This window comes from Ixodes scapularis, unplaced genomic scaffold, assembly GCF_016920785.2.
Source record: "Ixodes scapularis isolate PalLabHiFi unplaced genomic scaffold, ASM1692078v2 PGA_scaffold0__279_contigs__length_252992795, whole genome shotgun sequence".
In the NCBI taxonomy this organism is placed as follows: domain Eukaryota; kingdom Metazoa; phylum Arthropoda; class Arachnida; order Ixodida; family Ixodidae; genus Ixodes; species Ixodes scapularis.
In genome coordinates this window covers 240981226-240996654 of record NW_024609835.1, presented here as the reverse complement: position 1 = coordinate 240996654, position 15429 = coordinate 240981226, and the positions used below count along the sequence as shown (strand labels likewise).

The 15429-nt window shown below is 48.0% G+C and overlaps 1 protein-coding gene across 1 annotated transcript in view; it reads right to left on the bottom strand.

Moving 5' to 3' along the window:
* LOC8051811 (myc box-dependent-interacting protein 1) overlaps window positions 1–15429 on the bottom strand; it is a 103375-nt gene that overhangs the window by 26093 nt on the left and 61853 nt on the right. The window contains exons 6-7 of the mRNA XM_029972684.3: window positions 15007–15092; window positions 13060–13236 (exon numbers count right to left, since the gene is read on the bottom strand). Of these exons, the coding sequence (XP_029828544.1) occupies window positions 13060–13236; window positions 15007–15092 (263 nt within the window). The remainder of the gene's footprint in view (window positions 1–13059; window positions 13237–15006; window positions 15093–15429) is intronic.

Below are 15429 nucleotides of genomic sequence, written 5' to 3'. Positions count from 1 at the left end.
CCCTGGAACATGGTGTACGAGAGGACAAACACAAACACAAAGCTGCATTTGGAGCTTCCTGTTCATGTTTGCCTCCTCCTTCAAAACTATGAATACCAATTCGACCTGAACCACTACAAGGAATGGCACTTCAATGTAAAATTATCTTCACTGCAAAGAAGTTGGGGGTGTCTCCGTGACCCAAATACCTTGACTGACCTTCAAAAAAAAAAAGCAAATAACATTCATAAACCAAGTACTCCCGTTCAACATTGTACAGTGACAGCTGTTAGTGGCCAGTCCCCCCGGTTTCATGATGGCGTGAGTGTAAACAAATTCAGTTTCCCCGCTAAATATAGCAGAAAAACTGACATCATTTGACCTACATATACTAAATATCTGTTTCACCACTAAAGTTGGCAAAAAATTGATGTCACAAGACCTACAGACAAATTCAGGTTTCGCACTAAGTTTATTAGAAATATTTTTGTCACGTGACCTATGCACGAATTCAGCTTCCCCGCTAAATTCTGCGGAAACATTGACGTCCCATGACCTTTGCACCAATTCAGTTTCCCCGTTAAATTTGGCGGAAAAATTTATGTCCCATGACCCAACGTCTTGGGACCTACAGACAAATTCAGGTTTCCCACTAAGTTTAGCGGAAAATATTACGTCACATGCCCTATGGCACCAATTCAGTTTCTCCGCTAAATTTGTTGAAAAAATATGTTGATGTCACGTGACCCGACATCACAGGCTCTACAGACAAATTACTAATTCCCCGCTGAATTTAGCATAAAGATTTATGCCACGTGACTTAAGCACCAATTCAGTTTCCACGCTAAACTTGACGGGAAAGCACATCACGACCTTGTTGTTGCTGTCTAAACGCATCACGTCGTGGGACTGCCACTCAATTTTTCCCATAGCTTTTGCTTATTCAGAGCATTGCACAGTCAAGCTCAGAAAACACACTGCAGTTAAAGGTGGCTATCATCAGCAAGGATAGTCAGTTAAAGGAACTGCAAACTATGTCATGACTATGTCATTACAATGTCCAGACTACCGTGTTTGCACAATTCTAGTACGCATATTTTTTCACCAAAATTGGTGCCCAAAACTACATGCACGTTCCGATAGAGAACAAAAATCGAAACTCAAAAGAAAAAAGCAGTGCTCGGTTTAAGGTGACTAGCCCAACAGACATTGTGATTGCTTGTTTACATTCGCCATTTTGGTATCCGTATCACGCACATTCTCTCACGTCTACGGACTCGTGTCTGCCGTTTTAAAATGAAAAAACAAAAGCAATTGCACCTGGAGGCTTTATTTAAACAAAAGGCCATCACGCTAGCAGGGAAAAATAACAACGGAGCGGCACTGCGTGATCCGACGAGCTCGCAAAGTGTTGTTTGGAAGAACCCTCCCAGAGGCGACGGTGACGCACTCGTACATGCTCAAGAAGCGTGGTAATCAAAACGCTCTAGACAAATGCAAGGATTACCTCTGTGCACAACAAAAACCATCGTCGGACTCCGACAACAGCTACTAGTGCACAGTATTTATTTGTGTATTGACGCAAGTTTTATAAAATCTGTTCTATCGGTTATGTGTTCAAGCTTCATTATTTTACCTGCCCAGTAGAATCGGCAGCAGTTTACTTTGTGAATACCTGGAAGCTAAATCTGTCTGCGCGTCAGAACAGACTACTTCCATAAATCCCTGCATGCAACACTGCATGTGTTGCACTCTGGGAACTAGTTGGTCAGGGAGGAGAGCTGCATGGTTTCGGTTTCGATCGAGACGTCGACAGGAGATTATACACAGAGCGTGCACTATTAACGGCTGTTATCTCATGTTTTCTGGTCCCGAGAGCGTCATTTTTGGTCTCTAAACTAACCTAAATGGCCAGACTTCGAAGCTTTCGCACAAGCCTGAGACGTATAGCTTGTCTTGACACATGCTTGTTGCATTTTTGTACTCGAGCCTTTCTGTTAGGTATGTGGTATGTGGACGAGCCAGTGCTTGAGATCTCGATGCTGCTAAGCTTGGGGATCTTGCTTGTGTATGAGTCAACATGCCGTAACACCGATAAATATGCGTACACCAAGCTCGCATCTTTACATTAGTTTGTTAGCTTGTTTTGAAACAAAGTGGATGCACAAAACATTAGCTTGTTTTGTGCATCCACTGACAAATTATACTGTTTTGGAACTTCTGTTTTTCTTAATAGTACGCCCGAGTACGCGAGGTAAAACATGGACATGCCATTGAAAAGCTAAAATCAAACACATCCTATCTCTTTATAGCTGTACTGACTCGCAGGACTGCACGAAGTAAGTCCCCACTCGCTTGCACTCCATGAATTTAATATCGGATATGAGCATAAAGTTATCCTGCCCAATCATGGGTGTAGCACGATTGCCCCGCGTGCAGAACCCCTGTCGCAAAAGCCCCGTGTCATGAGCCCCGCGTCTCAAAAGCCCTGCGGTCAGTGGCCCCGTTTCATATTCCCCACGTGCCAAAAGCCCCGTCCCATATTTCCCTTCGCGCTTTGACCGTCATTGTTCTGTGTCTTCACCCCGCGCGCAGTCATATTTGCCTACATAGCGTAAATGTGCCAAAAGCCGCGTCTTCACTATCCTCGCACAACTTTCTGCCCGAATCAGGTCGGAGCAATGAACGTGTTTCGTCCGTCATTGTTGCGCGTCTTCACACTGTGCACAGTGACCCCGTTTCATTTTCCCTCGGTGTGGAAAGCCTCGTCTTCACTGTCCCCGTTCCCCTCTGTGCTACGACTGCCGTTGTTCCGATCCTTGACCTCGACTCTTCCGAGGCTACAGCAGAGGGTGCATGAAGTGAAAGGAACAGAAAGGAACAATAAGATTAGGATAACAGACCTGGAAAACCCCTGGGGGAATGACGAAGTAGACAATTGCAGGAGTTTGCAGTTCTTTCGAGGCTGATGGTATTTAAGGCCACATTGGCCAGCAGTGGACAGACTTGCCAAGATGGAAGTGGTTAAGATGCAGAAAGGAAAGGATGTCCTCTACTTAGACGGGTACAAGTACTGTTTTCAACGTCGTAACAAGAATGGGACTGTTGTCTGGCGCTGTGACAGGTGTCGTGCCATGAATTGCGGATTGACAGTGCTGACCGAAGAACGACGCATGCTTCAGAATCCAGGTAAGCTTTTGCTCACTTCATCGCGTGCTTTTCGATAATAGCTGCGTATTATGACGTTGTAGCCAGTGCACATGATGATATTTTATGCCTTTTTTAGTTTGAAGGGGAGCACACACAAGCGCCGAACGACGTGAGCGTTAACAGCGCACGTCTGAAGAGTACCTTGAAGGAAAGGGCCATGGCTGAACCCCACGCTGCTGCCCCCGAGATGTATTCCCAGCATGTGAGGAGCTTATTGGGAAAGGCAAGTGATGTCGATCTAAGAATCATACAGTGAAAGAGTGTTCATAGTAAGTGTAATATTTCTGAATCTATCTTTTTTTTTTCTTTCTCTCTCTCTGTTTTTTTATCAAGTCAAGGAAGACGTCTTGGCTCAGCTTCTGACCTTTGAGAGTGTGCACAGTGCAATCCACCAAGCTAAAAGACAGAACCAACTTACACTGCCCAAGACTACAGCTGACGTAAACTCAGCTGGAACATACACTGGAACCTTGGACAGAGGAAAGTTTCTTCTTTTTGACGTGTCAACCAGTGCTGGTCGCATCGTCTGTTTTAGCACAAGCGACGCACTCACAGAGTTTTCTGAGGCGAGCGAGGTTTTTGTCGATGGAACCTTAAGCTTCTTCTCGTGTCCATCTTTGTTTTATCAGATGTTGACCATAAGCGTCGTGAAAGAGCAGTGTAGCTTCAATGTCGCTTATTTTTTTGCTATCTGGCAAATCCCGTGACGTTTACGTACAGGCCTTTGAACATTTTAGGACAGCTCTAACTGACCTTAACTGTGGTGTCCAGAGGGCACTACGAGCGCGGCGGCGGTAGCCGGGCAAAAGAAAACCTGGTGCGTATGGGACTTCTGAGTTGTACTCGGCACGAGCAGTGCTGGAGGGTGGCAGTTGAATAAAGGTCTTCAAAAACGCAACATTAACCTTTCCGTTTCGTTCGACCTTGTCTGAACGAATTTCGAACTGGCGCTGATTCAGGCCATCCTCTTCGCTTTTCCTGGCGCCCGTCACTGAGGCTGCCACTTCCACTTTTCCCAGGCAATCTGGCGGAAAGTTCGGGAGCTTGGACTCTCGAAGGCTTATCGCTTGAACACCTCCGTGGCCGGCATCGTGAGAAAGATGATCAGTATCGCTTTTGTCCCCCCGAACTTCGTGCGAGTAGCTTGGGGCAACCTGAAACTTACGGCGCCTATGGACGCGGAAATTCCACTTTTGATTCTTTATTTTGAGGACATTTGGATGATGGGAAACTTCGACATTCAGCAATGGAACCAGCATCAGAACCGTGGCGCCCGTACAAACAACCTGAAGGAGGCCTGGCACAGGTGAGCCCCCAGTATTTCTTTTAAAACCAACTCCGTTGCTGCCTGTATAAATATAACCAAAGAAATCATTTAATAATTGCAGAAAAATAAACAACATGATAGGAAAAGCATATCCAAACCTGTTCGCCTTCATGGATCTTCTAAAGAAGGATGAGGCCACGAGTCGAGTATCCAATGGCGGACAAGCTCGTACGCGACTAAAGGAGTGGAACGAGAAGGACGACGCCATCAAGGAGCTGGAGGGCGACTTGCGGGGCGGCGCCCTAAACTTGAACGAGTTTCTTCAGAAGATCCAACGCTACTGCGGCATCTAAGCGTACCAACTTTGTTGCTGTGCAAATGTTGTAATTATGTTTTGTGAATAAATAAGTTTCATGAAAGGCTAACAGCCATTTTGAAGCGTTATTAGATATATTATTAAGCAAAGTGCATCAAGGGGCCGGCCAGGGATCCAGCTACGTTTACGCTATATAGGCCAATATAGAACTACATTAGAAAGACTGGTAAAAAGAGTTGAAAAACTTCGAGGGCAAGGAAAAAACACGGGAACAACCTGGGATGCTGAGGACACGGGGCTGTTAACACGGGGGAATTGAGTCATGGGCTTCTGAAACAGGGGCTTTTGCAAACGGGGCGCTTGCCGCTGGGCTGATGACACGAGGCTTTTGACATCGTGGGCTTTCGTGCACCACCCCCAATCATATAGGCACATTCGCACGCATACAATATATACACGCATGTATACAACACATACATACATACAAACCGCTCTTCAGCAAGCAACAGTCAAGCACTTACATGAAGAATGTCGCGTTTGCCGGAAAGCACGTGTGTGGTAAAAAAACAGGGTTATTGAAACTGAGCTGAAAAATACAATCGTGGGGTGAGACTGAGACGCGAATAAGCCACAACTTACTATGTTTGCATACACACGCACATTATCCCACATGTTGAAGACCAAAATAAGTGCCCCAGTCTTCCTTCTCTATCACTCAAGAATGAGAGTATTCTGCATTAGTGGAAAGTCAGATAATTGGAAACGCAAGCAGCACATTGGGTCACAGTGTGATAGCACAAACTGAAGCTGATCAAACAAAAGTGAGTGGCCCACTAGTTCCCAGAGTGCACTGCGTGAAATTTTGCCGCAATGGGGCAATTAGAGTTTCGGAAGAGGTCTATCAGGGGCGGATTAAAATCATGCAAACACGGTATGTCAAGATAGTTAGACCAGGCAACAGACGCATCCAAGGGGAAAGAGGGCCTCCCATTTCCTCGGTGGGATCGCATGCCAAGAATTCTTGGCATGCGAGCCCGCCTTGCCGTACGGCCACGGGTCTAGAGCAGGACGCAGCCGACCTGCCATGCCAGGTCTGTTCCGACTACTCTGTCGTCCTAGCCTGCACGTTTTCTAGTTCTGCATAGCTTCATACATAATGCTAACTCACGGTAGTCTCTACATGGTCAGGGAAACCAACTAGCCCAGAGATTTTCCAGGTGCATGGAAGGTATCCATTGACAGATGGACATCGTTTCGCTAAGCATTGCCATGAACAACCGGTCACCCCTTGAGGAAGCAGTGTGTCCAGAATTGCCTAAAGTTGAGTGAACAAGACCGCTTAATGTCTCAAGCAACTCTGGACAATTACCGCAAAATAAAGCAGACAACATCATCTCTGTGAAAACCCCAAATTCGTCTCCTTTTCGTTTTTTTTACAGCGGAGCTGTTAAGGGCTAGGTTCCCCAGGATCGTGTTCGGTACAAAATAGTTGTCGACAAAAACCCCTCTGGACAGCTACCGCCATCTATAAGCGGGGGCGGTAAGCACACAACCAGTATGATTGCCGCCGTCACTCGTAGATGGCAGCAACCCTTCCAGCTATCACAGAAGAATGGATAGTTGGGCGCGTTGGTGGGAATTCATTGTAGGAAACAGTGCGAAAAACAGACGAGGACGAAGAAAAAGAGCGGCAACGTATGCAGCAGCGTGAATGGGCCCGCAACCAACGTGAAGCTGCTGTTGCCTCGACTTCTATCACGTCCATCGCTTCAGACTCCCTTGCGAAAGAAGAGCACATCGCTCGCCTGGAAAGCCGCCGCCGAGAACGGAACCAGCGATGTAAACGCCGCCGGCGGCCGCGCCACAGAGGCCAAGTGCAAGTGCGAGGCCCGGTGACAACAGCACTCCCCGCCGGCTGAACAGTTCCCAGGTGCGACGGCCAGGTGGCGAGCATCCGGAGAAAGTTTGTGGAGAACCCGTTTGGCGTCACGTGTGCCTTGAGTGACCGACTCTGGTTCGCCGGAGACGTATCCACGATTGGCGGCGTGTCGGAAGAGAAGAATAGGGAAACGGGACCGTGCGCGTTGCGGCAGTGTATCGAGTCGGCAGACGTCTAGAAAGAACCGGCGTGCAGAACGTGCCGAGATTCCCCGCTCGAAGGCGCGGTGCCCCGGTTCGTAACCGTGAAGGGCTACAAGTACCCGCCCGTACCGGAGCACCTACCGACGTTGAACGTGATGGAGGAATGACTAGTGGTGCCTCGACTCCCGTTCACGAGTCTTTGGCGGTTGGCACGGTATAACGAAGACAACCGGGGACAATACGGTTCTTTTATAACCAAATGCCCAATCACACCTTAATCCTTACATTTATAAATACTTAATTGCCACCATAGTACAGCTTCGCTGGTTTTCCTTCTTCTCAAAAAAAAAAATGAGACTTTTTTTTTTTTTTTTTGCTGCCTTAGCATTGAATGTGTGCAAGTTCAACCAGATCATCTGTCTCTCATTCTTTCGCAGGCCTGGTGTACTTACACCAGGCACGCAAGCATCGCAATGTTGCTATGACACCATCTTAAAGTCCGCGTGCGAGAGCAACGTTCAAATAGAAATCCCAGGCACATGCATATATCTTCGCTCCATTTACCGATAAAAAAAAAGACTAGCAACTTGGTTGTACGAACGTTTACGAACGGGGGAAAAAAGTCGGAGGACTTTGTTGGTGGAGCATGATAGCACATCCCAGCTCAAGCAGCATGCACGAGCGGGAAAACTTGCGTTATCACTAGGGGTGTACGAACATTCGAGATTTCAAATGTGAATCGAATATTTTTCTTATCGATTTGCATTCGATTCGAGAATTGCATGTTTGGATATTTCAAAATATTCGATTATGGCCGAATATTTGGGCAATGTGTGAATATTCGAGCAAATAGCGAATCATCAGCGTGCGGGACATGGCCTGAACATTCAGGGCTTTCTTAAAAGATGTGTTTAGTTGCCTAAAATTGCAGGTATTGTAACCATTTCTGAATAAGCACTCACCACTTCCATTATACGCACGACTACCATGTTTACATTACCTAATGTGCAGGCAGGTTTAGCTCCCAGGTATGCAAAAAGTAAATTGCTGCCGATATTCTGGTAAAATAACCTCATAGACCAGATTTTATGAAACGTGCACCAACACAAAAATAGATACCGTACACTAGTCACCGTTGTCGAAGTTCCACGATGATTCTTCGCTGCCCGCAGAGATAAACCTTGTTTTTGTCTAAAGCGCTTTAAGTGCCGCGCTTCTCGCCCTTGTACGAGTGCGCGACCATCACCTCTGGAAGGGTCGTCTCCCAAAACAACTTTGCGAGCTCGTCCGGTCGCTGGGATTGTAAGACCACACAGTGCTACTCCGTTGTTATCTTTTCCCGCCAGCGTGATGGCCTTTCGTTTAAACAAAACCACCTGGTGGAATTTCTATTTCGCTTTTTTCATCCTAACAGCAGACACAAGTCCGTAGATGCAAGTGAACTCGCTTGTCTGGGGCTGGGGGGTGTTGTGTTCAGGGGTAGGCCGGATGATGATTGTCTTGCCAGGGCAGCACGTTGGAGCTGGACGCAGCGCTGTCTAAAAATTGTGTTGCTTGTACGTTTAGACAGCCTCCATGTTAGTACGCCTCAACGGACGACTTGTCTCCTAGCTGTAGATGAGAAATTTAGCCAACGCAGTACAACTGCTAACTTGGGGCTTTTAACATGCACCACGCAGTAGTGATCACACGAAAGCATGCCGGTACGGAACTCGTCCAGATCGAAATGGGCAGGGGGTGATGATCGAGCCCAGGAGGTTCTGCAGCGCAAGCTTTCACTTTACGATCCGAGCTGAGACGCGTTATCCCACTGGGCCACCGATCCCCCACGGCACTGCCCCTGGCAGGCGACTCGTGACTAGACTGGGCCGGCCGGGGCTTCGGTCGCCTTCTGTCGGGGGAGAGATGATGTGTACTCAAGTAGCACACTTCCAACTGAGTGGCTCTAGTAACGTTGGTATTAGTGTACGGTTACCAAAATGGCGAATGTAAACAAACGGTCACGATGGCGATGGGGCTAGTCACCTTATACCTAGTATCGCATTTTCCTTTTGAGTTTCGGTTTCTGGTTTCAATTGTAACATGCATGTATTTTTGGGCTCCGATTTTGGCGAAAAAAAGTGTGCGTTAATTGTGCACAACAGGTATGTATTAGGTTACGACAAAGGAGCAGTTTTAGTTTTCGTCTTGCTAAGCCTGCATTGTGAGTCACTTTTCTAGCAACTTTATAATCTCTGCTGCGGGAGTGAGGGCGTCTTCTGCTGCAGGAGCAGTTGTCAGGGCGAAAAGAGAGCGCTTATGTACTGAACATGTGGAACAATTAATTTTCTTGCATGATAATTTGCAATAATTGCATTAGTAGCTGATATCTACCTTGCTGGCTAGTCAAGGGTAATTTGAGTTATCATAAGGTCACTACCAGTTGTTTGTGTGACAACATTAGAGGATGCATTTTTACATGCTATCTAGACATGTGCAGTTTTGAACTCTCTTAATTTTGTCACTTTGTATAATGTTCATATTCGATTCACGTTCAAAACTTTCAATATTTGCAAACCCCTAGTTATCACTACTGCGTGCCGCTCATCAGAGAGACTGATTAGCTCTCTACTGCGAATGCACAACTAACAGCCACTTCCCCCCGCCCCCTCTAAACGCTCGTACGACCAATTGGTTAAATATTTTTGAGTAAATTAATCAAAGGTGCATACATGCGTCAGGATTTGGCAAACATGAACTAACACATCTGCAAAATGACAATCACACCGTTTGCATTTATATTTTTCAGCGACGACTCCCGATTGCTTTCAACTGCTTACGCCCAAGAAGGCTGTTCTTTTACGCTGGGTAGTTACAGATGTTTGTCATCTTGACTCGTGGCCACAGCTTAGTGTATGACGTTTTTCGGCTGTAGAGGATGTCCACTGCGTACCCCTCCTCCTAACATACTGGTTCACATCTGCTTAAACTAAGGCAAAACGGCGGTGGCAAACCACTCGACTAAGGAACCAATGTAACTCGGCTGGACGAGCACGTGCAACATGATGCATCGAATGTCCCTCCTGCGTGTGGAGACAAAGATGGTACATCGCAAAATGCAATGCAATTGGAAACCTCGCACGAATACACCCTACAAAAACAACTAAGGTCAATAAAGATAGCCCAGGAAAGCTGCAGCTAGTGTTTAGGTGGACAGCTGCAATGCTGGGGTGTGGTATGATCCATGAAGAACACACCAGAACGTTCCAGCGTATCGCTTGTGTGACCTTTCCGCTAGTCACACATGCCTCTACCGTTTTCACTTTTCTTTTACTCACGCAGATGAGGATAAAGAGATTTGACTGATCCAGTGGCCAAGTACGAATACATAAACACCCCCCACTTCGCCAACTTTTTTCCACTTGGGGAAATGAGTTAAATTCTGAGTTTCTCAAAAAACCACAATAGTGGAATGCCTCCGGTACACAAGCACTACCTCCGGTACACAAGCAGTGCAGCCAAGATAATGCCCAAGTGGCCTCACAGTGCAGGGGTAAGTGTGGTCCAAGATGAGAAGAGTGGACAAAGGAACAGATAGTTGAAACAGAAAGACCACAGAATGCTTCCAGTTGTTGTACGTTCTCCGCATAATGTGCCGAGAAACATCACAGTAACCACTTCGAGATGCGTGACAAGAGGAGTATCTCGAGAGTCGGTCGTGCTAAAGCACGTCGTTGACCAGGGCAGAAAAAGAAAGGTAACGTAACTCCCAGTTTTCCGGAAATATTGAGGGTTTAAAGTGGACAGGAAGTGCAGTGGCCGTTTGCTAACCAAGCGTGGTTATGCCTCACGAGGGCTCGGGAAAGCAGTCTGTGTCGGGGTGCACGCGTGCACTCTCGGAAGTCGCATACCCGGCCCCCGAGGAGCGTGGTGCCGCTTCGTCCGCGCCAGCCTGCACCGCCACCTCGCTGCTGCCCCCCGTCGGGCCTCGGGGGCCCCCCCTGGCGGGGGGCCGCACCACCAGGTACAGCTCGACCGGCCTGTTGGCCGAGCCACGCAGGTCGCAGCCCGCGTCCAGTGACAAGAAGCTCCCGCCGTGCCTCCCCTTCGACTCGGTTGCGAGGCCGTCGTGGAGTCGCTCGACCGAGTAGCGGTAGCTCGAGGAGGGTCGCGCGGCAGCGTGGGAGCCCTCGCGGCGCTCGAGCGCGGCTGCCTGCTCCGAGTGCCGCCTGACCTTGGCGTACTGGGCCTTGCCCACGAGTACGCGGTCGGGAGAGTCCTCCTCCAGCCCCCGCTTTCCGTGATGCCAGGGGGCAGATGTTGGCGGCTTCCCGCGCAGTGGCACCGCAGCCCAACTCTCAGGGTCGTCGAGGGGCATTCGAGCGCCCGCGGGGAGGTGCTGGATCGAGGAGCTTCGGTGGCCGGGTGGCACTCTCGTGAAGGCCGCGTCGCGGACGCCGCCGCACAGCTGCTGCTCCGAATAGCGGCTGAGCAGGCGGCTCTTGTGTAGGCTCGTCGCGTCCGGCGTCGCGGAGGGCACGCAGGTTCCCGTGGAAGACGCTTCCACCGCGACGCGTTCGGTCGAACGCGACCTGCGGCGGTCTGACTGGGACCGCCTCAGGTGAACGATGCCGTCGTTCGGTTCGGTCGGGTCGATTCGTCGGTCTTCGGTCGAAAGTCCGGCGAGGGGTGGCCAACGGCGAGAGCCGACTTCTCGCGCGGGCTCCCAGTCGGAGTGGACGGCGAGGTGGCCGTCAGGCCGCAGCTCGCTGCCGAGTCGCGCAGACGCGAAGGGAAGGGGGACCCCGAAAAGAAGGTGTGAGAGGAACGAGGGTGTTACGTGGTTGGGGGAGGAAAAGAGAGGGAGAGAAAGACGACGGCAGGTGTTCAGCACCCTCCGAGAGAAAGGGGCTAAAGGGCCTCAACACAAGCATTCTTTCAAAGACTTCTTTCAAAGACCTCTCTGGTACAAAGAAATGTCCAAGTAGATGCCTAAAACGAAAAACTTCTCTCAAACACACCCGGGGGCCATAAGACTGGCTGAAGTAAAAGTCTGCTCCTCGTTTGCGAGAAACGTGACAGAATTTGAGGTCGTGCAAAAATAAGGCTCGGATAAAAAATTTTCCAAAAAGTCGGCAGACAGAGGTAGTCCTAAAGCTTGTTTTACGTTGCCCGAGTGGCCTCCATACCTCAAGTTTTGAAAGTGTATGATTTTCGATTCAAACCAAAACGAGTGAGCTGCAACTGCGATTTAAATGCAATGTTTCCTCGAGCCTATTAATTTCTTTGATAAGCTAACGACTGTTACAAAAATAAACACATTTTCATTCGAATGTTGAAAGCCAAATAGCAAAAAAATATAAGGCATATCTTTGCATTCCTGCCTCCGTTAATTCAATCTTACCACAAGCTAAAAATATCCACTCATAAATTGTATAACACTATCACTAAGAAATTGCTCTCGGTGAGAAGGGTCAGCTGTCCATTTCACCACCTTAGCCAGCCTGCTGGGTGCAACGAGATAACATTTTACGAGAGCAATGCATTTCGTCTTTCTTGTAACGAGCCAAAAAGGGATGCCAACCTCACTTGGCAGGTCCGAGCATAGAAGGCTGTTGCTCGTGCAGAGGTGATTAGGATATATGCACCGACGAGACCCGTCACCAAAAGTGAAAAGTGCAAAAAGTAACGCCATATTTCAAACTATGTTACATATTTCGAACTATGTTACAGCACCCAAATTCCGAGATCATTTCAATCTTTGCCAAAATGTAGGAAACGCATTGTGGAATCCCATCACGAAGCATCATTCGAGAGTGCATTCTACATGGACCATGCTGCCAAAATGCGGGACATCTGGTTCCACGCTGGTGGTGGGACCGAATCATGGATTCTCTCGTAGACATTCCACACACACGCCCTCAAACAACCCCGAGGCACAGCAGGGTGTCTGGTCTTCCATTGGCGAGACCTCAGTTACCAGATCAACTCAGTTGCGGAACTCCAAAAAAAGTGCTTGCATCATTTGAAGCGCCATCTAGAGTATGTGCTTCAAATCTGTATTTCTTAGAGCAGCTGCAGTGAAGTGCCATCTAGACACCGTGCCTCAAAGCCCGCAAACTCCATGGAGTCACCACACCATGGAGTTCAACAGACATGGCATCTATGGAGAGTTCCACGACTGAATTGATCAGCACTGCTCCAAAGGGATAGAGAAGGTGCTTACTTGGGCAGGCCGTGGGGGCTCCTGTGGAAGGCAGAGCTAGAGGACAGCTGGGGCCCCTCCAGGGCCAGCTTCTGCATTGCCTCCACCAGGAAGGCAAACACTGTTGAGTTCTCCGCATGGAACGTGCTCTCCGCCGCAAAGAATGTCTGCAGCTTGGACACCAGGAACGGGATACGGCTGTGAAACGGGGAGGCAGCCGTCAGAAGCCGCCACCGGGGAACAGGGCAACTCTCGTGCGGGGACCAGAGAGGCAAACGGGAACTGCCATCGCAGTCTGTGTCGACCCGAAAATAAAAACATGTTTTGGAATCCTTCAAATGAGTTTTTGCAACATAAATGTGTTGTGCTAAAAGCTTCTTTTTTTTAGAGGGGGTTGTGACACACACGACAAGGATTTTGTGTTTTTGGAGTTTATTTCTCGTGAAATTCGGAGGGTGTTTTTCGGAGCTTATTTTTCGCCGGGGATTCGGGGTTTATCGAAGTTTATTTTTGTTAGATCCCCAATTCTTTGAAATTCGAAGTTTATTTGACTGAGTAAAATTTAAAAATTTAGAAAAAAAAAAATAATGTTCGGGTACAATGACCTGTTGTCTGGAAGGAACCTTGACCTGCTAAAAAACAAAACCCTTTTTGTCAGAAGTTCCATATTTCAAAGTAAACTGAAATGGAATCTCCCAGGACCACTGACCTTGTGCTCTTATAAAGTTTAGTTGTAAAACTCCGTCTTTTTTGCTGTTTATTTTGTCGCTGTGACCTCAAAATTCAGAGTTTTTCGGATAAATCCGAATCGACAAAAAATTTACCGGCGAGTGTTTTTCGGATTTTTTTGGATTTATCCGAAAACACGGAACCCTCATGACCAACTCGGGCACTGAAAAAAAAACAATATGGAGTTCATTTAGGCATCTGCACTGCCCCTTAATTGAGATGTCTACTGTTACTAGACATTTGAACTAACCAACATTTCCATGTTCACTTCTGCCCATCTAGTTCACCAATACTCTCAAACTAAATTGAGAAGATGGGAAGGCAGAACCCTCAGTCGCAACAACGACAGTGGGACACGGCGGACGCACGGTGGCCTGCCACAAGCGCGAAAATGCAGCTGCCTATGTTTTGGATGGTTCTCGACATACGAACAAGATTACACGTGCGCCAGAAAGTCGCTCTTGTTTTTTCACGCTCTCTTTTGTCGTGCGTGTCTGGAGAATGCAAACGCAAATTTACGGTGCATGACTAAGTTCCCAACTCCTTTTGAGAGACACCTGGAACTAAACCTAGAAAAATATTGCCGATACTAGGTAGCTAGTGCTCGTAGTAAAATGCAGAAAAAGCATCGTGCATACGCTCCTTCAATAGCCGCGTGGCAGATTTCAATTAAAAAGTGATACTTACTCAATGCTCACTCCTTCCCATATTTTTTTCGCCTTTTTTTTTTTTTTTTTTTTTTAGTTGAGAGTAAAAGGGTTGCTGCGGGCAATCCAGATCTGGAATCGCATCATATAAGCAATCCCTACTTCAGCGATTCAAAGGCACGGCTGTGAGTACTTTAAGTAGAGATCACTTTGTAATTTTTTTTATCGTTTTAGGCACTCCACAGGCCAGAAAAAAGCCAAATTTTCCCACCACCCTGATTCGCCGAAGTAGTGCCACGGAGAAAATCCCCCAATTGGGCAAACCTATGCCCACTGAACTGCTAGACCTGGGCGGTTATATTTTAACTCTGCTGTACTGCCTGGGCATGCCTGGCAGCACATTCTCTAGCTTTCTCAGTACTGGCAACCCTCTGCCTGCTGCTCTAACAGGTCCAGAGTCCCACACAATGCCCTCGCTGCTCCTTGGAGGCCCCCATACCCCGCAAGCCATAGCAACCATAGAGGTGGGAATGGCAGATGCCACGGGACAGGATGGTTACCGCAGGACCCCACTCTGGCCGAAGCGCCTCACCTGTCGTACAGTGCAGGCAGCTCGTCGTGGAGTTCGTTGTTGATCACTTCGTACATTTGTTTTGCATCCTCAAGCTCTTCCCTCGCCTGCAAAGAGAATAGACTCTTTAACCAACGGGTTGCGTACACAGACGGTTCTTAAAAGCTGACGACCAGTTCGTGCTTTCCACTTTTTCCTCGCTTCCACCTCTCCCTCCTTCTACCCTGTCCACCGTTGCCTGTTCCCTCCTTCCCTAAGGTGAGGAGGATGTTCTGCCTTGCAGAATCTCGAGTCTGGTCGTCGGCCTTTAAAGGGCTTCCAAACACACCAAGGTTCCCGAGAGTAACCAATCTTTCTAGACATTTCTCGAATTAAAACAAAAACAATGACTCTTAACAAACGACCAACGGAAATTGCCAAAATGTCAAATTCGGAATACAAGCC